The sequence below is a fragment of the Ammodytes marinus genome (genome assembly GCF_949987685.1).
Source record: "Ammodytes marinus genome assembly, chromosome: 17".
Taxonomy (NCBI): domain Eukaryota; kingdom Metazoa; phylum Chordata; class Actinopteri; order Uranoscopiformes; family Ammodytidae; genus Ammodytes; species Ammodytes marinus.
Genome location: NC_137221.1, coordinates 3275133 through 3296587, shown reverse-complemented (window position 1 = coordinate 3296587; position 21455 = coordinate 3275133). Strand labels below are relative to the sequence as shown.

General features: G+C 41.0%; 2 protein-coding genes across 2 annotated transcripts; both read left to right on the top strand.

The window, feature by feature from the left end:
• Window positions 1-197: 197 nt before the first annotated feature.
• On the top strand, window positions 198-4010 carry LOC307264075 (uncharacterized protein; the record flags this gene model as incomplete). Its single annotated transcript, XM_080045387.1, has 2 exons — window positions 198-261; window positions 3001-4010. 2 exons carry the CDS (start codon window positions 198-200, stop codon window positions 4008-4010), a joined length of 1074 nt encoding a protein of 357 aa, XP_079901513.1.
• Window positions 4011-4375: 365 nt separating this feature from the next.
• On the top strand, window positions 4376-10767 carry LOC307263917 (uncharacterized protein). Its single transcript, XM_080045215.1, has 12 exons — window positions 4376-4509; window positions 4828-4929; window positions 5806-5871; window positions 5962-6084; window positions 6376-6703; window positions 6826-7111; window positions 7408-7641; window positions 7792-7877; window positions 8229-8333; window positions 9280-9446; window positions 10081-10245; window positions 10467-10767. The coding sequence occupies exons 1-12, from the start codon at window positions 4406-4408 to the stop codon at window positions 10642-10644; spliced, it is 1944 nt and encodes a 647-aa protein (XP_079901341.1). The 5' UTR covers window positions 4376-4405; the 3' UTR covers window positions 10645-10767.
• Window positions 10768-21455: the final 10688 nt, after the last annotated feature.

Genomic DNA, 21455 nt, shown 5'->3' with positions numbered 1-21455 from the left:
TTCCACACACTCCTTACCAGTAGATGGCGGTAATGCATCTATCAGTTGTTTGCCAACCGCCAAAAAACAATACAGAAGAAGAAGTGTGCTCGTTGGTTGCATGCTACTTCCTGTAATAGCACTAGCAGCTCGTGGATAAAACCATCCGGTAAAAGCCTCATTAACGTGAGGAAACATCCCCCGTTTCCCGTTTGGAGATGGACCGGGACTTGGAAGGACGGGACCGGGACCTAGAACCGGAGACGAAGCCGCGTGGAGACGGTGAGTTTTTCGGGTGTTTGACGCTCTGGTACCGATGCTAAGCTAACGTTAGCTGCTAGCCGCAGCCAATGATCCAAATGTTTCTAAAAAAGCTGATCCAGGACCAGAGGGGTGACGTATGTTTTACCTTTAGACATCACCATGGTAACGGATGCTATCCAAATAGTATCACACACATTCGCTACAAGTACAGCTGTTTTAAAAGCTGTTTTCTTCGACATGACATGGGAGTTTCGTAAATATACATATTCAGCTGACAGTGGGGCTGCCCCGCTGTAAAGCTGATTGATTGTTTGATTTTTGTGGGAGAATACTGGAATAGGAACGGGAGCTGTTCTTCATAGTTTGCTATACGTCCTCTACGTGTTTGCCTTTGTATCATCAATCACACACAAAGCTGTGCCAAAGTTAATGTTTTGTTAATGGACTAATCCAGCTTTGAGGGCAAGGCAGGGTAAGTTAGGGAGCTTTTTAAAAAGTAGGTGAGATCGCTTCCGATGGTTAGCTTGCACCCTGCGTGGTAGCTGCTGCTATCTGTGCATGAGTGTGTGTTTGAATGTGTGAATGAGACAAACTTTCTGTAGCACTTTGGATAAAAGCGCTATATAGTTAATTTTTCAACTAGGTCCACTTATGGTGTTGTAAGTTTTAGAAATCTAACACATTATTTTGAGAAATGTATTGATATGTTCCAGTTCTCCATCTTGTGTAAAACATATCCTGATAGTGGCTGTGCTGAAATTATTTAAATAATATATAATTTTTACAATCTTGTTCGAACAACCAGAGGAAATCGTCATTTCCACCACACTGCAAAAATGTGCGTTTTAAACAAAACTGAACTTAGCCTGTGTTTTCAAAATATCTAATGTACTTTCACGGACAGATGTGACCTCATGTATAACAATATCTTATTTTCAGGGTTTTAAAAATAATATTTTAAAATTGTAAAGATAAAAATGTGCTTTTAGCTATGCCACTACATTACATTTTATTTAGCTGACGCTTTTATCCAAAGCGACTTCCATTAAAGCGGCAACGAGTAACATTTAAATATCTTTTAAACAGCCTCATGTTTCCTCTCATAATCATAAATTACCTTTAACAGCAAACGAGACCATCAGTGCAAAGAAAGACGTTTTTATATAGTTTTTATTACTGCATTTGATCTGGTCGTACACCCAGTCCGATTTTCGGTTCACGCGTGCATGCTCTATGGTCACATTTCCGTATTGGTCGCAGATTTCAGTGTGGCGCAGGAACGCGATTTGAGAAGCCTATCACTCCAGGTGAGGGAAGGGGATAGGTTGACCAGATCCCAATTCACCAGATGTGGGACAAAGTGCAGTTTTTTTTTTAGCAAAATAAACTCGTGTCACCACCGGTAATGCCAGAGACACGGCTTTCTATATTAAAAAACACTATCTTTAGATCAGCGCGCAGCAGTTAAGTTAGCTACTGTTAAACACATAGAGCATTAAGGCTGCGGCTTCACATTAAAAGCATTTCACTGGCTTCACATTAGCATGTCACTGGACAAACGTGAGTTGGCTTTTATTTTGAAGTAACAGGAAGGTAAACGCTGAAGCAGCAGGCAGCACCTTCACAGAGCCCATTGAGCCCAGCAGCCCCCGGCAGCGCGATACACACACAGACAAACGGAGAGACGCACACTCACACACACACACAGAAACGGAGACTGCTGTCTCCTCACAGCTATCGGATAAATGCCAGATTATTAAACACGCATTTAAAAAGGGGGGCTCACTTTCAATAATGTAATGGAAATGCGATCTGGTCATCCTAGAAGGGGAGTGGGAGCCTTGTTTGAGACAGTTATTTGTCGTCATAATGACTGATAACGGGGCTGAACCATCAAAGAAAAAAAAGAAAATAATAACTAACTGCCATCTCTCGTTCATTCGCTTTGTGTGCGGACACGGACTCGTTGACAATGCATCAACTCATTGCAATCAGGTGTTTAGGACTGACTAGCATTAGTTGATGCTGTGTCACTAACCACTCTCACCGAGCCGAAAAGAGTCCGGTGCCCTCAAACTTTCAACACACGGACATGCACTATATTGCTTCCTGATTATTTGAATCTTGCGCCGCCGGCACGAGCTAGAAAACAGCTTCACGACAGCTGGCGTCGTAAAAATACTACCGCTTTTGTTCAAAGGTGTCGCCAACGTGCCGACTTACTCGTAGTAGCTTTAAGTGCATTCAACCATGAAGATACAAACTCAGAACAACAGGAATCACATTAGTACTATAGCTTCAAATAAACCAAACTACAAAGTGTCACATGGAGATGTATCAATTTTTTTATATATTTTTTTTTTAGTTGAACTGCAGTCTGAAGTCTTTTAAGGCTGCGGCGGAAGATGTGTAAACTATCAGCTGATCTGATGTTAATGGGGAACCCGTTCCACCATTTTGGAGCCAAGACAGCAAAACATTTTCAGTTAATTTCTTACATGGTACAATCAGGATTTTTCTAAATCAGTAGGCTATAACCGTAACAATAGTTAGTTTTTTTTTTCAAATCATTCAAAAAATAATGCTATTTTGTTGTTATCATGATTTGTTTTACTTCAACATATGTGCTGTAGTGGTAATGACAGAATGTGTGTCTCTGGTGTCATCCAGAAATCCAGAAACTCCATGATAAGTTTGGCCCCAAAATAAAACTGTGGTTTTCCTAATCGTGTCCTTGTGTTTGACCTTTACCTGCAGATGTCCAGCAGCTGGTGGTGGTTAAAGAAGAGGTTCCCCCTGAGCAGCAGGAGTGGAGCCCCAGTCTGGACCAGGAGGACCCAGCAGAGCCCCCACACATTAAAGAGGAACAGGAGGAACTCTGGACCAGTCAGGAGGGAGAGCAGCTTCAAGGGCTGGAGGAGGCTGATATCACCAAGTTCCTATTCACTCCTGTCCCTGTGAAGAGTGAAGATGATGAAGAGAAACCTCAGTCCTCACAGCTTCATCAAAGACAAACTGAAGAGATGGAAACGGGAGCTGATGGAGAGGACTGTGGAGGACCAGAACCAGCCAGGAACTCACAGCCAGATCCAGAATTAGGACTAGTGGAAAATGAGGACTTTTCTGAGACTGAGGACAGTCCTGACAGTTATCTTTGGAAGGAATCCATAGAATGTCCGTCAGGGTCAAAGTCTGAAGCCCCTGAAAACCATAATACTGTACAGAAACTATTCAGCTGCTCTGAGTGTGGAGAACGATTTTGTTTGAATGTGCATCTGAAGCGGCACATGAGAATTCACACAGGAAAGAAACCAATTTGTTGCTCATTTTGTGGCGAGACATTTACAGAAAGGGTAAATTTGTCAAGGCACATGGTCGTCCACACCGGAGAGAAACTATTCAGCTGCTCTGAGTGTGGTAAAATATTTAGACAGAAAGGGAGTTTAACACGACACAAGTGTCTTGGTCCTTGGTCCTCACGGCATAATCGAAGCCAAATGGAGGAGAACAGAGAGCCAGAGCCTGGAGCCAGCAGCTCAACTGAACAGATGGAAACAGGAGCTGATGGAGAGGACTGTGGAGGACCAGAACCAGCCAGGAACTCAAGTCCAGATCCACACGCACACGCATACATTGAATATGAGATAGAAGACTCATATCCAGATCCAGAATTAGGACCCGAGACTCCAGACTTCTCTGAGATGGAAGACAGTGAAGATTTTTCTAACAAGACCACAGAACCTCAGTCACATTTAAAGGTGAAGTAAGCGGCACTCTTTTGTTAATATACTTGTTTAAATCTCTCTATATTCATACAGCAATCACTTAAACAGTAAGCAGAATTCATTAAACAGGTCTCCCAGTTCATTCCATTCAGCTTTGCAGTAATTGCCAAGATAAAATGTTGAGTATCCCGCTTGTCTTTTCTTTATCCAATCAGCAGACAGGGTGCTATAAAGAGGCGGGTCTCTGTGCCCGTGAACGTGCAGAGCTAAGGCGAGCTGAAGCGGCTACTATGGCGAAGCAGGGGAAGTTGCCGATTCCAGCGCTACCAGAGCATTCATACACGGCATACACAAGAAAACACCTCAAGCGGAAAAGAACGGAGGAAGAGAAGAAGGAGGCAAAAGAAGCTGCCACGCAAAACAGAAAGGGTCGGTGTATGACCCGCATTTATATCGGCCCTGCTTTTGACAGGTGGAAGGACCTGAAAGAATCAAAGGGGCTGAAAAGCGATGCACAGCTAGCCTTGTTGCTACTCGACAGGTAAGCTACATTTTAATTAGTAGTAGTAGATATACGTACACATACACTCTGCCAGTGTTCTGTGTTTTTTTTTAACATTATTCCTTGTTGCTAATGTTAGTTCATAAGTGGTAATTTGTCATTTGTGGCCAACTCCAGCTTGATTGGCTGTGTAACTATAGCAGTTTGGTGTTGTAGCATATTAGCTTTGCTGAAATGCGTTTTTTTTATTCATTATTATTTTCTTAATGGAAAAAGTCGAACTCAGTGAAGCTATTCAACTTTCCAAATAAGTTTGTGGCTGAAACATTTGATAATTGGTCATTGCCATTTCCCTAGTTATGAGAGAGACGACGCGACAGTATCAACACCCTTCAAGCACCGAGGAAAGCGTCCCTTGACATCAACACTGCCCAGCGTTACAAGGAGATCACCTGAGAGGTAAACAGCTAACGTAGATTCTTTGAATTGTGTGCTAGCTACGGTCGCTTCCGATATATCGGGATAAATCTGAATTGTTTGTCCCTCACAGGGCTTACGCTTATTTTGCTGATATGATAAAGCACTTTGTATGTTGGAGGCGAGATTTGTGTGTCCAGCTTTTAACCGCCACTCCATAGCTTTTTATTACTGTACTGTACTCTGTACTCTACTTCAGCAAAAATGACCAGATATTATAATCAATGATCTCTTTTCTCCAAATATACCTGCCTTCTGCTTCATTCTGATTTTCGAGTTTTATTGATGTCTTGAGTGGTAGCGTATATTGTGACAACTACACACGTGTTCATAATATGTAGTGACAGTCAGTGCGTTTCCATGGCACAACTAGATTGGATTATCACATATATCGAACAAGACACTCGAACGGACTGTGTCACTTGTCTGAGTATACATGGCCTTTCAGAAATCGGATAAATGTCCGATGCATGGCTGTCTCCACTATGCTAGGTGGCGCTGTAGCCCTTTTAACCATGCTTTCAACAAGTGGTTTTAGAGCCACGTCCGGTTCCCTTCCGTCAATAGCCCATGTAGCCTATCACGCGCAGGCACACAAGCACAGAACGAGAAGTCCGATATGCGATATCCGATCCCTGTATACATGCAGAGAGAAAGCCGACAATGAACGAATTATCTAGGTGTTCTTATCCGACTTCTCTTGTCCGTTATTGTGCCGATTTGTGTCCGAAGTAGATCGGATAAAGGTGTTTACATGCAGTTTAAAAGTCCTGTTGAAGTCTTATTCGTTTAGTTATCCGATTATGAGTCTGCATGTAAACACACTGAGTGACACTCTTTTTGCATTTTCTTTTTCAGTATGTCCTCAGTTGATCTAAATGAGACCTTCCGTGTGGAGGAGTTCAACAGTCTCAATAATGCAACGTAAGTAACTGTACGAGTTTCATGACAAAATGAATTAACAGCCAAATAAATAGTCAGATAAGTCCAAGAAGTGTCTTTTTCTTTCATTAGAATTGACTGGGAAGATGACACCTTGCTTTCTGAAAAGGACGATGGGCCACTCTCATCGTCACAGGAAGATGTGACACGGGAATTCGACATTGATGAAGATTATGTGCCCCGCATTTGTGTTCGGTAAATTGGTGTTAATCCATATCTGGGCTGTTTTTTCTGCATGAGATTTTTTTTAATATATGAATGCTTGTTGTTGTCTTGTGCAATCCAACAAAATACTTTTCTGTTTCCATTTTAACATGTCATTTTAATGTTCTATTGCTATTCAATTGCTTTTAAATGTTTTATTTCTATTAATTCACTTTTTCCAATGTGTATTATGTATTTTAATCTTGCCCCCTGTAAAGAACTTTGAAGGGCCTTGTGTCTGAATTGTGCTTTATAAATAAACTTGCCTTGCCTTGCCTACAGTTCTGGCGGTGTACTGAGCTCAAACGTGAACATTGATAATGTTCCGGAAGTCAGCATTGATCAAAGTGTCCATGACGACGGGGGAGAAGATGGCCCAGACTACATTCCAGATCCGGATTCAGCTCCTGATGTCCACGATGAAGATGACATCGTTGGTCATCCGGCATCAATCGCGTACCACACGTCTTTACAACAACTCGTGGACCACCTCGAGCTACCAGAGCACGTGTGTACAGTCATTGATCCCAGCACTATGGCAAAATGTGGAGCCCCCAAACCTTTTACAGTGCGGATAACATCAAGGGGTACAGCAGCCATCATTGAATGGGTAAGTTTGTATCGCTTATTTGAGATTATAAGAATGCTGTGGTGTTCTTCCCCTTCTGAATATGCCTGTATTTCAATTCGTTGATGTTTTACTGGTATGTATTTGCTATATGTGATTTGCAGATTTGCGCCAGTGGTCACACCGTGTGGAAGTGGGCTTCCCAGCCCTTTCTAAATTTGGGAATGCCGGTAGGAGACTTCCTTTTGTCCTGTAATGTCCTCCTCTCAGGAAACAACTATGCCAAGATCGCTCTCCTGTTCAAGTTCATGAATATGGGCATGGTGCACCAGACAACCTTCCGTAACATCCAAGACATCTACTGCATTGACACAATCAAAGACTTCTGGAACACAAGGAGAAGTGAGATAATAACTCGACTCAAGCAGAAAGACAGTGTTGTGGCCCTGGGTAGGTGTATTTCTTTGTCCCCCATTACTCCTCCTCTACCATTTTTTTAAAGCGTCCTTGGGTTATACAAGTCTTATTCATTAATAATGTAAAGTCAATCAGTGTGATCTAATTCATTTTGATGGGTGTAGTACACATTATCCGAGTGAATATAACTGAATTGAAATATGATGATAGTTTTTAACAGTTCACATTGTTGAAAGAATTGCCTCTGAATAATGTTTTTTTTTTTAAATCAGAAAAAATAAGATTAGCAATTATTTTTTTCTGCCATTCTTTTTTTTTTTAATTACCAGGTGGTGCTCGAATGGACAGTCCAGGTTTCTGTGCACAACACTGCACATACACCACCATTGATAATGACACCAAAGAGATAATCAGCGTGGTCAACATGGACAAAAGAGCGACGGCAAGAAATTCCGTTATCATGCAGAGGGAGGCATTCATCCGCACGTTTGACACGCTGCATGAAGAAGTGAAACTGACAGAGTTCTGCACAGATGCCCATGTCCAAATTTCATCTCTTTTTGGTAAGCCAATTAATGATTGTATTTTGTTATGCTGCTTAAATGTTCCAGATTTAACTAATCAAGCAAGCATCATTTGAATGGTTTGGATTAGAACCTGTAAATAGTGTTCCAAATGTTATCCATTTTTTTTATTTTATTTGTTGTTTTCAGAAAAGGGCAAATACAAAGACAGCGGCGTTCATCATTCACTCGACATGTGGCATGGGGCCAAAATCTTGGGTGAAAAGATACGTGAAGTAAGTGACATTGGTGGCCAACTGGAGAATACATTTATATTTATTATATTCAGGATCGTCAAGATTTTAGAACAAGAAGGTCATCAAACACACTGATATTCACTTACATATTGTTTTGCCCTCAAGTACAACATCTCTCTGGGAATATGTGATATCCAATACAATAATACAAAAATACAAAATAAAATATACTATTTTTAGTAGGTCTCCTTCATACTACGATTTTTTTTGTACTCTACTACCACTGTTTTGCACAGAAATAATGCAAGTTATAGGTTTTTCAATTCGCTAAATTTCATTCTGGTAAACAAACTTCCCACAATAAAACTTTGTGTTCTGTTTGGATTGCAGGCAGCTCAGCAGAAGGACTGCACAATCCTCCATGAGTGGAACAAGGACATTTGCAATCACTTTTGGCACTGCTGCAAGATGACAGACGACTTTCACACATTTTTTGTGAGTATTTTAGACATTAGACTTGTTTTTATTGTCATTCAATAAATGCATTAGTGCACATATTAAAATAAATGGTGTTACCTTGGCTCACGGTGGAGTGGAGACAGAATATAAAAAGATGGCAGGGAGTAAAATACTAAATGTCAACAAAAAACATTCCAACAGATTTTAGTTTTTATAACCGCTGTCAAAACTAAGTGCTGTCACCAAAGCTATTAGTTAGGGACATTCTGCAGACAAAGCAGGCACCTGTACTGTCATTTTTAGGAAAAAGTGATTAGAGAAATACCCTCAATAACGATTGCTGTGGGAGCCAAATGTGAGTTTTTTTGTGTTGTCTGTTTATTGGCTGTGTGGCCATTGGGGGGCGCTCTTGTCTTACCTGTCCACAGGTATAGAACTAGAAAGTAACTGATGATTGAGAGGTGTTAGTTAGGTGTTAGGCAAATAGTTTTTGACCGCCGTTTTTGTATTTTTTTTTTTTTTTTTTTATATAAGAATATTTTTTGGGCATTTTCAAGCTTTATTAGATAGAGTTGAAATGGAGAGAGAGGGGGGATGACCTGCAGTGAGGGTCCACGGGTCGGATTTGAACCCGCGACCACTGCAACGAAGGCCGGAGCCAATATGAGCACCCCCTTTTGTTTGTTTTGACAAGTTCTATTAACAGTTGAAATCACTGATTATTGTAAAACAACAAAGAGGAGCCTGATAACTCTGAACTGCATCACAAAGCTAACATCATGGGGAAGCGATGGCAAAGCGCGTCAGCAAGGTTACTTCAGAGTCAAACCTTTCAGTAGCTCAAAGCGTAAGGCTTAGCTCTTTGTAATAAGTGGTTTGGTTAGTGAATTTTGTAGCTCACGATGCCTTTTGTGTGCTGTTTTGTGATTATAATATTGTGTGTTTTATTTTTTTCTGAATTGTGGTTATTGTTTGTGTGTAGGATAAGTGGACTGGGGTTTTACACCATGTGACAGGGGAACACTCCCCCCTGACAGACAACAGAGACAAACACCTGATACAGAAGGACTCCAAAGCTCATCAGACGCTCACAGAAATTGTCCTGAATGAACAGTGGCTCAAGTCTGTCGGAAAGTATTTGCATTTCAGGTCAGTCTATTGAGTGGTTGCTAATATTTTGCTGTCTGCCTGCCTACTATACCCAGGGCAGCTGTGGTTACTACCATAGTTTACCACCACCAGTATGACTGTGTGTGAATGAATAGAACCTGGAATAGTTTAATACGTTGCTGAAGACTCACTTTTGTTATATTGGCCTTTAACACAAGTTGAGACTTCTTACTTTTTTTTTTTCATGTATCTTATATGTTATTTTGTATTGTATCTTGTACAGTACTTTGGTCAACTTATGTTGTTTTTAAATGTGCTATATAAATAATTTTGACTTTTACTATAACTTAGGCTTTTGTACATCATTGAGACTGAGAATAAGTCTTAGCTGGGCTGCAGAAACAGAAACTGTACTGCCAATATTTGATTTGTTTACTACCTCACATGAAATGCCTGTAGCTCTTTCACAATTACTGGAGGGACAACTTCCAAATCTCGACATTTTCATAAAAAGAGAGTGAAATGATCTAGTTGGAGACATTACGGCACATACCCTGCAATTTCATATTTATATTAGATTATATTTGGTAATTTTGTATAACTGTCAAATTGAAATGTGAGCTCTTGATCACCCATCCATAGTACTTGACTCTCTGCTTTTCATATGTTACAGGTCAACTGCAGAGCTTGAGTCTTTCCACAACCACATACTTATGTATGCTGGAAAGCGCTTTGGATTCTCCCCCCCTGTCTATGGAGCAAGGGTGCTGTTGGCTGCCCTCGACTACAACCATCACCTTAGCAGATCACCCAAGATAAATGCAGCAGGACAATATGAGTAAGTGCAACCTGAAGCCACCTGATGGTTAAGAGATGTAGCCAACATAATTATTGTGGCTTGTTTTTCACTGGGCCAGAAGACTGATCTAAAATGCTTAAAAAGTTTGAGATAGTCCTTGTAAGGGCGGATTGAGGCACCAAGCTGAATGTGGGTCTTCATGAGGGCCTGTGATTAGGCAGATAAGCTGATATAAATACTTGATTTACTATCTAATCTAGGTACCGCAAGCTGTATAACAAGAAGTCGAGGAAGTGGACACTCCGAACACTGAAGGAAACGAAGAGCTACAGCTACATTCCAGCACTGCAAAGAGCTGTTCTCCATAAAAGGCTTTCAGGAGGTGGTATGCCATCAGTGAAGCCAAGGACACCTGATGACCCCAGACATCAGCACTAACATAATTTGTTGTGAATGTGGTCAACACACAATGTATTTATTTAATTTTTTCGCTGGTGCTTTGTGTTCTGTTGTTTTACCTGAGTTAGTTGTTTTAGTTTGATGCCCTGTTTTGTGCTGTGGGGGTCCATACTGTTTATGTTGTTTTTTATATTGTTTATTTGTATTTTCTTTTAAAATCGATGCAGGGGGACTACAGATGAAAAATAGCCTTTTGGCCTATTCTGGCATTTTTAACCTATGTATGATCATGTGTTTTATTAATTTGCACTGTCCCCTTCCTGAATAAACTGAATTGAAAAACATCTGGGTGTTCTCTGTGGTATTCCTAGCCTGGTTCTACCAGACTATCGTACTTCAGTTCATTTTGTACAGAAGGTCTGGAATCGCTCAATTGACAAATGTTAACTCACTTGAAGGCGGGTGTCTGTTGAAAGTTTAAAACTATTGGATCTGTCCAGTGCTACTTTTGATCTGCCAACCAATCGCATAACGTTTGGTCGTGCGCCGGCTTCTGAGCCACTCCCTGTGTTTGCCGTTTGGACCGGCAAAAATCTGTCTGGTGAAAACCTAAGAATATACCGCAGGCCCAGGTAGGCGGACGGTGCCAGGCTATGGTCTTCCTGAAGCTGTCAGGTCAGTCAGGTCAGTAAATGCATCTTCTATTCATTAATTTTGTTGTTATTATTACAAAACTGAATCTGTCGTTGGGAGATGAGATATTTTTACTCTCAGATTCCTTTAGGGCACATGTAGAAATTTAGTAAAGAAAACCAATTAAGTGTTCAAATAGAATCTTTTTTATTTCTACAGCCCCAATATCACACACAGCCTTTTGCTCAAGTGGGTTTTTACAATCTGTACATTATACAAATCCCTATGTCCTCAGGAACAACTTCCAAAAAAAAAATAGAAATGGGAAAAAAAAGTTAGAACGCTCAGGGAGAGGGGTCCCTCTGCAAGACCGACGGAGTCGATGTCGCAACAGAAAAATCCCAAATGAACAGAATTCAATGATAAAATGAGTCCATGCAGAAAAGAGTCAATGCTGGATCTCACTTTGGTGTGTATATCATGGCTATTCAACATGTTAATGATGCAAAAAAGGCAAACAAGATAAAAAGCGAACAAAACTAATAGTATTGAAAGGCAACAAACCAAGTCTATCAACACGAATAGAATGTTGGTAGGAAAGGCATAGGACTAGTCCTACCGGTCTTCATATTATCTTAATCAAAACATCATCTAAGAGAAAAGTCAAACAGAAAGAGTTAAAGGCAATTACATTAGCCCCGTTTCACCATCTAAACCATAGTTCTTGGAATTTTGCCTAGTAACAGCCTTTCGACCGCTACGTTTAAAACTCCGCTTTTGCCACACGCAATGGCCTCATTTTCTGGTTTGGATTTAATACATTTGAGATGTAATAAAGAGCTACGAGCAACAGCACAACCTGAATGTCCTCCGATCTAACACCCTGGCCACACATCATGCATCTGTTGTGCTTTTGTCTGCCTTTTTACTGTGCCTTGTTAACAGATGAGAGCAGCCGCACAGCGTCATCTGCTCAGATTGTCTTTGATGAAACTGTGAGGACTGAGGTTTATCTTCACTCTTCACAGGGACAGGAGTGAATAGGAGCTTGGTGATATCAGCCTCCTCCAGCCCTTACAGCTGCTCTCCCTCCTGACTGGTCCAGAGTTCCTCCTGTTCCTCTTTAATGACTATGTTGAGCTGTTCAGTTGAGCTGCTGGCTTCAGTGTCTGCCTCTCCTTTCTCCTTAGCTTGGTTTTGATGAATCGGTGAAGATTGACGACTGTCACACTTGTGTCTATGCAGATGTTTCTCCAAAGTGAATCCTTGCTCACAAACGCTGCAGCTGTATGCTTTCTCTCCTGTGTGGAGCACCATGTGTCGTGTCAAGTATTGCTTCCGTGTAAATGCTTTCCCACAAGATGAGCAGCTGAACGGTTTTTCTCCTGTGTGGGTACGCATGTGTCTCTTGACATCTGATGGATAGTCAAAGCCTTTATCACAAACTGAGCAACGAAAGGGTTTCTCTCCTGTGTGAGTTACCATGTGTCTCTTCAGATTCCCATATGTACTAAATTGTTTCCCACATTCAGAGCAGCCTAGTGGCTTCTCACCAATGGCAAGAACTTGCTTATTTGGTCTCCTGGTATCCCAGTCACCATCACTGAGCTCAACCTCAGCTTCTGAAGATTCTGGAGAATTGTCATCACTGACTAGTCCTAGATGAGAGACAGGAGATGAGTGTAAACCTGACTGAGGTTCTCTGTTCTCCTCCCAATCATCCACACTAACTTCTATCTCTGCAACTGAAATTTCTGCAGACTTTTTTTTAGTCTCAAGTTGTGAATGTGTATCTGGATGTGAGTTCCTGTCTGGTTCTGGTCCTCCACAGTCCTCTCCATCAGCTCCTGTTTCCATCTGTTCAGTTGAGCTGCTGGCTCCAGGCTCTGCCTCTCTGTTCTGCTCAGTTTGCTGAAGCTGTGAGGACTGAGGACAGACAAGCTTGTGTCGTCTCAGTTGTTTATCCCAAGTGAATCTTTGCTCACAAACGCTGCAGCTGAATCTTTTCTCCCTAACCCCTGTGTGGTTGGTCATATGTTCTGTCAAATGATTCTTCTGTGTAAATTCTTTCCCACAAACTGAGCAGCTGAATGGTTTTTCACCTGTATGAATTCTCATGTGTATCTTCACATTTCTCATGCAGGTAAATTTTTTATTGCAAACTGAGCAGCTGAAAGGCTTCTCCCCGGAGTGGACGGCCATGTGTCTTGTCACATTCCCCTTCCATGGAAATCTTTTCCCACAAACTGAGCAGCCAAATGGTTTCTCACCTGTATGAATTCTCATGTGTATATTCACATCGCCCTTGGACATAAATCTTTTACTGCACACTGAGCAGCTGAAAGGCTTCTCCCCTGTGTGGACGGCCATATGTCGTGTCAACTGTTCCTTCCATGTAAATGTTTTACCACAATCTGAGCAGCTGAATGGTTCCTCTCCTGTATGAATTCTCATGTGTTTATTCACATGTGTCCTGCAGGAAAATGTTTTACCGCAAAATGAACAGCTCAATGCATCTTCATCAGTGTGTCTTTTTTTCTGAATGGTTAAACCTAACTGGGGATCCGTGACCTCTTGACTATCTTTAGTCTCAGAAAAGTCTTCTATCTCAAACTCAATGTTTGCTTCTGGATGTGAGTTCCTGGCTGGTTCTGGTCCTCCACAGTCCTCTCCATCAGCTCCTGTTTCCATCTGTTCAGTTTGTCTTTGATGAAGCTGTGAGGACTGAGGTTTCTCTTCATCATCTTCACTCTTCACAGGGACAGGAGTGAATAGGAACTTAATGATATCAGCCTCCTCCAGCCCTTGAAGCTGCTCTCCCTCCTGACTGGTCCAGAGTTCCTCCTGTTCCTCTTTAATGTGTGGGGGCTCTGGTGGGTCCTCCTGGTCCAGACTGGGGCTCCACTCCTGCTGCTCAGGGGGAACCTCTTCTTCACTCACCACAAGCTGCCTAATATCTGCAGGTGAAGGTCAAACAAAATGAAATGTTTAGGAGTGGACTATAGAGATTTTTTTTAAAGGCTGATATGTCAATAGGGAGGTGGAGCATCCCCCCACCCCTCCCTCTATCATTCTCATCAAATCGACAAAGTGTATCAGATTATTATCACATCATTTATGAATAAATTGGTTTCATATTGGACTAAATTGGATCGAATGTAACAGTTGAAAATGTCCATGTCAGTTGATATATCAATAATGATCAGTATAGATGTCAAAAAAGATTTTTTTAAGATCAAAGGTTTATTTTAAGAATCATATTTTAGGAATCTGCCTCGGTCTTTTGAATAAATCAACAATTGAAGATAAGAAAGTTAGTCAAGTATATAACAAGACAATAGGGGATTTAAAATTGACCTTGGTCATCTCTACTAAAACATTGCATGGGAGTTTTGCTTTTTTGTGAAGTCAGCTGCTGACACATCCTGTATTTGTATCCTTCAAAAGAGTCCTGCTCGAAAACAAGAGCTACTGGGATTATTTACGTTGCTAACAGCGTTGTAGGAGAGTTGATACAGACCATGTCCTCTATTATTCATAATCGTTTTTAATTATTTATTTTTTTAAATATTGTATGCAAAATGTATTTGAAAGAGAAAAAGCTGAAACATAATATTGTTTCAATATAAAATCACCTCGCCCTTTATACTGTGCAGTTTTTCTCAGACGAAACAGGTCAGTGTTTGGCTCAACATAGAATATTCTGTATATTATTCTGTACAGGTAATAGTTATTAGGGCGGCAGTGGCGAAGTGGGTAGGGAGGTCGCCTCTAGAGTGCAGGGTCGGAGGTTCGATCCCCTGCCTACCAACATGTCGAAGTGTCCCTGAGCAAGACACTGAACCCCACATTGCTCCCGATGGTTCAGAGAGCGCCTTGCATGGCAGCTACTGCCATCGGTGTATGTGTGTGAATGGGTGAATGTGGTAAGATATGTAAAGCGCTTTGGGGCTGAGAAAATCGGCTAAAAAGCGCTATATAAGTCCAGTCCATTTACCATTTACTAGTAACACTTACTGCATCTAGATGATGCAGCTTGGACACACCCTCAGTGATGGTCTCCCTCCCCCAACACATCCGTGACTCCGAGTCCCTCACCATCTTCCAGTCCCATCTCATCTCCTCTGCCTACTCGTAGACCACCCCGCACAAACTTTGCATTTCTTTCTTTTTGTTTGTTTTTTTATTTGTCGTTTGTTATTTCCTCTGTAAAGTGCTTTGAGTATGAGAAAAGCGCTCAAAAAATCCCATGTTTTATTATTATTATTATTATTATTATTATGGTCATCCAGTGTTTCGAGTCCTAGATCATCAGACACCCTCCCCTGGGCGACCCAGCTGCTTGTGTCCAAGTGGCCACACCATGGATCACTACCTTTTGATCCACATCCACCCCAAAGCTTTCTCTAAAGCTTCACTGATGTTCCTCATGTTCCCTCTCTCTCGCCTCTCCTGCAACCCGCTAATACCAAGGAGCCTGAGTGCTCGGTGTGGGGACTGGCCTGGAAGTCCCCTGCAGTCATCAACCCGTTCCCTCTACAGGTTTCCACCAGCTCAAGGTATTTGGTCTTATTTTGCTCGTGGGAAACAGAAAACACAACTTGTACATAGACGTCAGATGTTTAAACCAGAGGGGTATACTACGAAGCAAACTCAACAGAGCCTGGCTCTCTTTTCTTGATCTGGTTCAACATGACACATACCCTCGCTCAGAGCTAACCGGTATCACGAAGGCAGTTATCAACCTCTTATGTTGAACAAGGGTTTCAGCTTCAGGCTCTGTGCGCGTCCCCATGAAAGGGGGCGTTTGACCCGTCGTTTGATCTTGTGCCGCTAACTTTACACAAACGGACTGATTGCGAGCAGCTGTGTAAAAAGAAAGAAAAAAAGTGCGTCGCTGACTTCACTCAAGAGTAAGAGGTTGTCAGTCTGAATGATCACAGAACAGCAGAAAAAAAAACTCTTACTGCAAATGAGAGAGTGGAATGCTGTCAGAAAATTGGGCTAGTGAATTGATTCATTTATTTTACAGATCGTTCTCGCAGTGCTTAACGTGACATTATAAAGCAATTAAAGGTTTAACTTGGATTTAAACAATTTAGCCTAATTGATAGTCCTACACTTAAGAATGTGATTTAATTATGTCCCCTAATTAATAGCATATGTGGAAAATCACTTTAGTTTTGGGCCACATCTAAATTAATACAATTTTGATTGATTTCGATTTAGGCTAATAGCCCTTTATTTGCATCTTATAAATACCAATAAAATAAATAACCTAGATACAAAACCTGTAGGCTAGTCTGTATTTTCCGGACAAATATTAATCTACTGTGAGAAGCTTAACCTGCGAGTCTGCAGCGATGTCCGAACTGTGACAGCTGTCACCTGTCGCATCCCAACTGTAATCGCTACTGATGAAAAGAAAGATGCCCACAGCTAAATAATGTTGCAACCTGTGATTTTATAGAACGCTTCATTAAGAGCCAGTGTGTGTAGATCGCCAGGTAAAATCATTTGATGTGAGAACATAGAGTGGCGCTGCATACAGTAGGTCTAGGCTATTTTACATTTTCTGCATCAATAACTGTATGTGGCAAAAACACGCAGCGCGATGTGGCTAGTTCACTCTGCTTTAAGCCAGGTCACGGCTTTGTTTCGTTCATTAACTTACTGATCAATAGTTTTACTTTAAGAAGTTTCCTCAGTGAGAAGTATCGCTCAGACAATATAGTCAGGTCCGCGGGATTTCAAAAGGTGTAGTTTCCTTAAAGGGCAGCGCTCTAAGAGCCGAATTTAAACTCAAACTCTGGAACAAAAACTGGTCTGAGCAGGTTAGCCGTGCAGCCTCTGTTACCACGGTGATCTAGCCAGGTAGAAAGAGAGCCACCTTTCGTGATACTGAAAACTCTGGCTTTAGACTCAACAGACCTCGCTCAGCCCTTAATCTCGCTTCGTAGTATACCCCTCTGATTAGAGTGCCATTCAGGCTAAATCCTTGTTGCAGCAGACCGGGGTTCTGCTCCGGCCCGGGCCTTTTACTGCATGTTCTTGTTCTGCATGCTCGTCCAGCTGTCCCACAGTTAGGCACACATTTTATTTTATTATTTTTTATAAGATAATTTTTTTATAAAGATTTCATAATTTAAAAAAAAAAGTACAGCACACATGAATCCATCATGTACATGTGCCAGATTTAGTCATTCAGTTTTATTTTAATCTGTCCCTGGCAGGTTGAAAGTTTATAAATTACATTGAACATTAAAAAACTACAAAAGGACAGACATGTAAATTGACACAACCACTATTCCAGACTATGACAGGATGGTGGCTAGTGAAACATATACAACAAGGAGCATGAACACTTCACAGACAAAGCACTACCAGTAAAGACAAACACATTACCCCCGGATTATAGAAGCATACTTGGTATGTATTGCAGGAATGCTGTAAATATTGAAAAATAACATTGTTGATGCTGAAATAGAGTAAACACGTTTTGTATTCATACCATGCATTTATAAAACTAAACCATATTTTTATTTTAAATGGAAGCAGAGTCTACTTTAAAACAGTATCTACCTTATGTAATATAAAAACTGTAAAAAAACCTTGTTGGTCTCCAAATTCAATGTGTTTGTATAACTGTCAGGCTGTATTATGTATTTTTGCGCTATTTTCATTTACATGTTTGTTCCTTATTACTATCTTTATTAGTCAACTTTTAGACATTATGTATTATATATAATATTATAATATAGTACATATTTAGTGTGCGCAAAAATGCAATGTGAAACCAGCCCTAACAGGATCAAATCTATACAATGGAACAGAAACATGGCGCTTGATTCAGACTTTTAGCGGTGGTCCTGAAGACACCGCATGGAGACGTAAAAGAAAATCATAGCACTCGCCGACCAAACAACACGTAAACATGACGAGGTTTGTCCGTGTAGCAGCGTGGCCTTTTCAGCCACGTTTATTTGTAAAATTAGTTCAGCTAAATGCAACATTAATCTGCTTATTAGATGTATACGAGAGGCTAGAAATAGGCTACGTGGTTTAGTGTGTGTGTTAGCACGGCTAGTAGCCACAAACCTACCCGCTCTCTGCAACTTCATCTCCGGTATTGAAAACACCTTCTGTCGGTCCAGCTCCGCTTCAGACCCGGAGCTTTTGAGCTCCTGTAACCTGGACATTTCCACAGAGAACCAGAGTTTAAGCAGCAGGAGAGCAGCTTCATCCACACAAGCTAACTGTGTTAGCCGAGACCCAGAAACACTAGCACCACCTCCGCTAGCCTCTTCTGGCCTTCACAATAAGAGTGTTTTAAACAGGATTTTACCGGCTGTCTTTGTTCGGATCAAGTGTCATAATGATGAGTTCAAGAATGAATTGATCATTGGTTTGACATTTTGAAATAAAATTAAAACTGGATCACAAAATAAAGCCCCTGAATTATTTGTATGAATGTTACTACAGTGGAGTAGTCCTTGGTAATGAGATCCTTTGACTCTCACTCCCGATCAGAAATGTAGAAAACAAAATATTATTCTGGTGTTTATAAAGATATTTTAATGATAAAATAATCTAGGAAAAAAAACAAGGCCCCAGGAAGATTCAAATCTAAGTTAAATATTAAAGACACAAACGGCAAACACACCCAGCCAGGTCCACCAAACACTTCTAACAAAGTCAAAGATAATCATATATAAATTACTATAATATACATAATCTGTGATTTGGCACTGTCAAGAGTTAATAAATCCAAAACAACCAGACTAAAGAACTCTTTCTTCCCCACTGCCCTCAGACTCCTAGACAACAGAAAGGAGTCTGTTGTTATTGTTATTTTTCTACCTCAGAGGGGTATACTACAAAGCAAACTCAACAGAGCCCGGCTCTTTTTTTGATCTGGTTCAACATAACACATACCCTCGCTCAGAGCTAACCGGTTTCACGAAGGCAGTTATCAACCTCTTATGTTGAACGAGGGTTTCAGCTTCAGGCTTTGTGCGCGTCCCCATAAGAGGGGCGTTTGGCCGTCATTTGCCTCTGCTTCCGCACAGACTGGACCGATCTTGTGCCGCTAACTTTACACTAACGGACTGATTGCGAGCAGCTGACTTCACAAGAGTTTGTCAGTCTGAATGATCACAGAACAGCAGAAAACAGAGAGCCGAAAAAAACTCATACTGAAAATAAGGAGAGAGTGGAATGTTGTCAGAAAATTGGGCTACTGAATTGATTAATTTATTTTACAGATCGTTCTCGCAGTGAGAACGATCTGTAAAATAAATGACATTAAATGACATTATAAAGCAGTTAAAGGTTGAACTCGGATTTAAACAGTACACCATTTAGCCTAGTTGATAATCCTACACTTAAGAATCTGACACTGTCCCCTAATGAATAGCATAGCCTATGTCGAAAATCACGTTAGTTTTGGGCCACATCAAAATTAATATAATTTTGATTTTGATTTAGGCTAATAGCCCTTATAAATACCATCAAAATAAATAGCCTAGATACAAAACCTGTAGGCTAGTGTAGTGTATTAACTTCTTAAAGCACATTTCTGTAGACTGGCTGAAAGGCCTAACAGTTTACCAACCCCCATTTCATAGGAATGTGTAAGTTGGCGATGAGGTCTGAGCTTCTTTAAATCACCTTATCTGTGTTTAAGTTAAGACAGACACTTGCATGACTGTTTTATAGATTTGAGTTAGCACAAGCCGGATTCGGGCTTTTCCCACCCATCAGGAAAGGGTATAATATATGACAACTGTCCAAAATTGTTGGTATTACTGGTCAAGGACCAGACCTGGAGACGCCAGCCTAGGCATCGCCTCTGTCAATCTATTCCACAGATGTTTAGAAGTGGTGATTGCGCAATAATTAAAACTGACCAATCACCACAAAGAAGGTCGTCTTTGACGACCAATCAACTTACTGAACCCCTGAATAAGATAACGAGCAAACAGCATTTCGGGGGGCTTTTTACGTTTGACCAGGATCAGTCTTGTATCTTCCTCTGTTTCAATTTGGCTAAACTACTCTGACTTTTATTTGGCTTCGTTTACTGCAGTATGAGATTTGTTGTGTTAAATAAATTAAGCTGTTCCTGAAAGCCTCCTCAAACCTGCGTCAGCTGTCAACTTCTTTCATCCAGCCTTGCCATCAGAAGTAAGACAGGAAACTACACTAGTCTGTAATCGCTACTGATGAAAAGAAAGAAGCCCACAGTGAAATAATGTTGCAACCTGTGATTTTATAGAACGCTTCATTAAGAGCCAGTGTGTGTAGATCGCCAGGTAAAATCATTTGAGGTGAGAGCATGGCACTGCATACATAGGTCTAGGCTATTTTAAATTTTCTGCATCAATAACTATGCATGTGGCAAAAAGCTGCAGCGCGATGTTACAGTTCACTCTAAAGTAAGCCTTATGTCACGGCTTCGTTTCGTTCATTAACTTACCGATCAATAAGTTTACTGATTTAACTAGTTTACTCAGTGAGAAGTATCGCTCAGACAATATAGTCAGGTCCGCGCCTCCGCGGGATTTCAAAAGGTGTAGTTTCCTTAAAGGGCAGCGCTCCAAGAGCCAAATTTAAGCTCAAACTCTGGAACAAAAACTGGTCTGAGCAGGTTAGCCGTGCAGCCTCTGTTACCACGGTGATCTAGCCAGGTAGAAAGAGAGCCACCTTTCGTGATACTGAAAACACTGGCTTTAGACCGCTTTAGACTCAACAGACCTCGCTCAGCCCTTAATCTCGCTTGGTAGTATACCCCCCAGGACTGCCACCACTGTTTATATTTTAACATTTTGCTCATGCACATTTTCTTGGATTTGCACCATTCCCTTTTATTTTATTATAACTTAAATGTGTTGTTTTACCTAGTTGCTGCTCTTCTATTTGCCTTGTACATTGTTTGTTCTGTATTGTTGCTGCTTTTTTTCTATTGTACTTGTATATTGCATATTTTCATGTTTGACTGAGAACATGTGTCTTATTGTGCACATGACAATAATCATTTTTCGTCAGAATAATTTTTCATGTTGCGAACGAGGATTTCATTATTTTTCAGATAATTACAACGGAAACAGTCTCATTAAAATCATAATCAATGTCAAGGGAGTTCCTGGCTAGTTCTGGTCCATCTGCTGAGTTGAGCTGCTGGCTCCCGGCTCTGCCTCTGTTCTCCTCAGTTTGTT

What these genes read in the sequence shown, in the direction of transcription:
- LOC307263917 (XM_080045215.1), top strand. Translation starts at nt 4,406, where the DNA reads ATGACCCGCATTTATATCGGCCCTGCTTTTGACAGGTGGAAGGACCTG. An exon ending in AACAGTCTCAATAATGCAAC is followed by an intron (nt 5,872 to 5,961) that starts GTAAGTAACTGT and finishes TTCTTTCATTAG; the next exon opens with AATTGACTGGGAAGATGACA. An exon ending in GGAAAGTATTTGCATTTCAG is followed by an intron (nt 9,447 to 10,080) that starts GTCAGTCTATTG and finishes CATATGTTACAG; the next exon opens with GTCAACTGCAGAGCTTGAGT.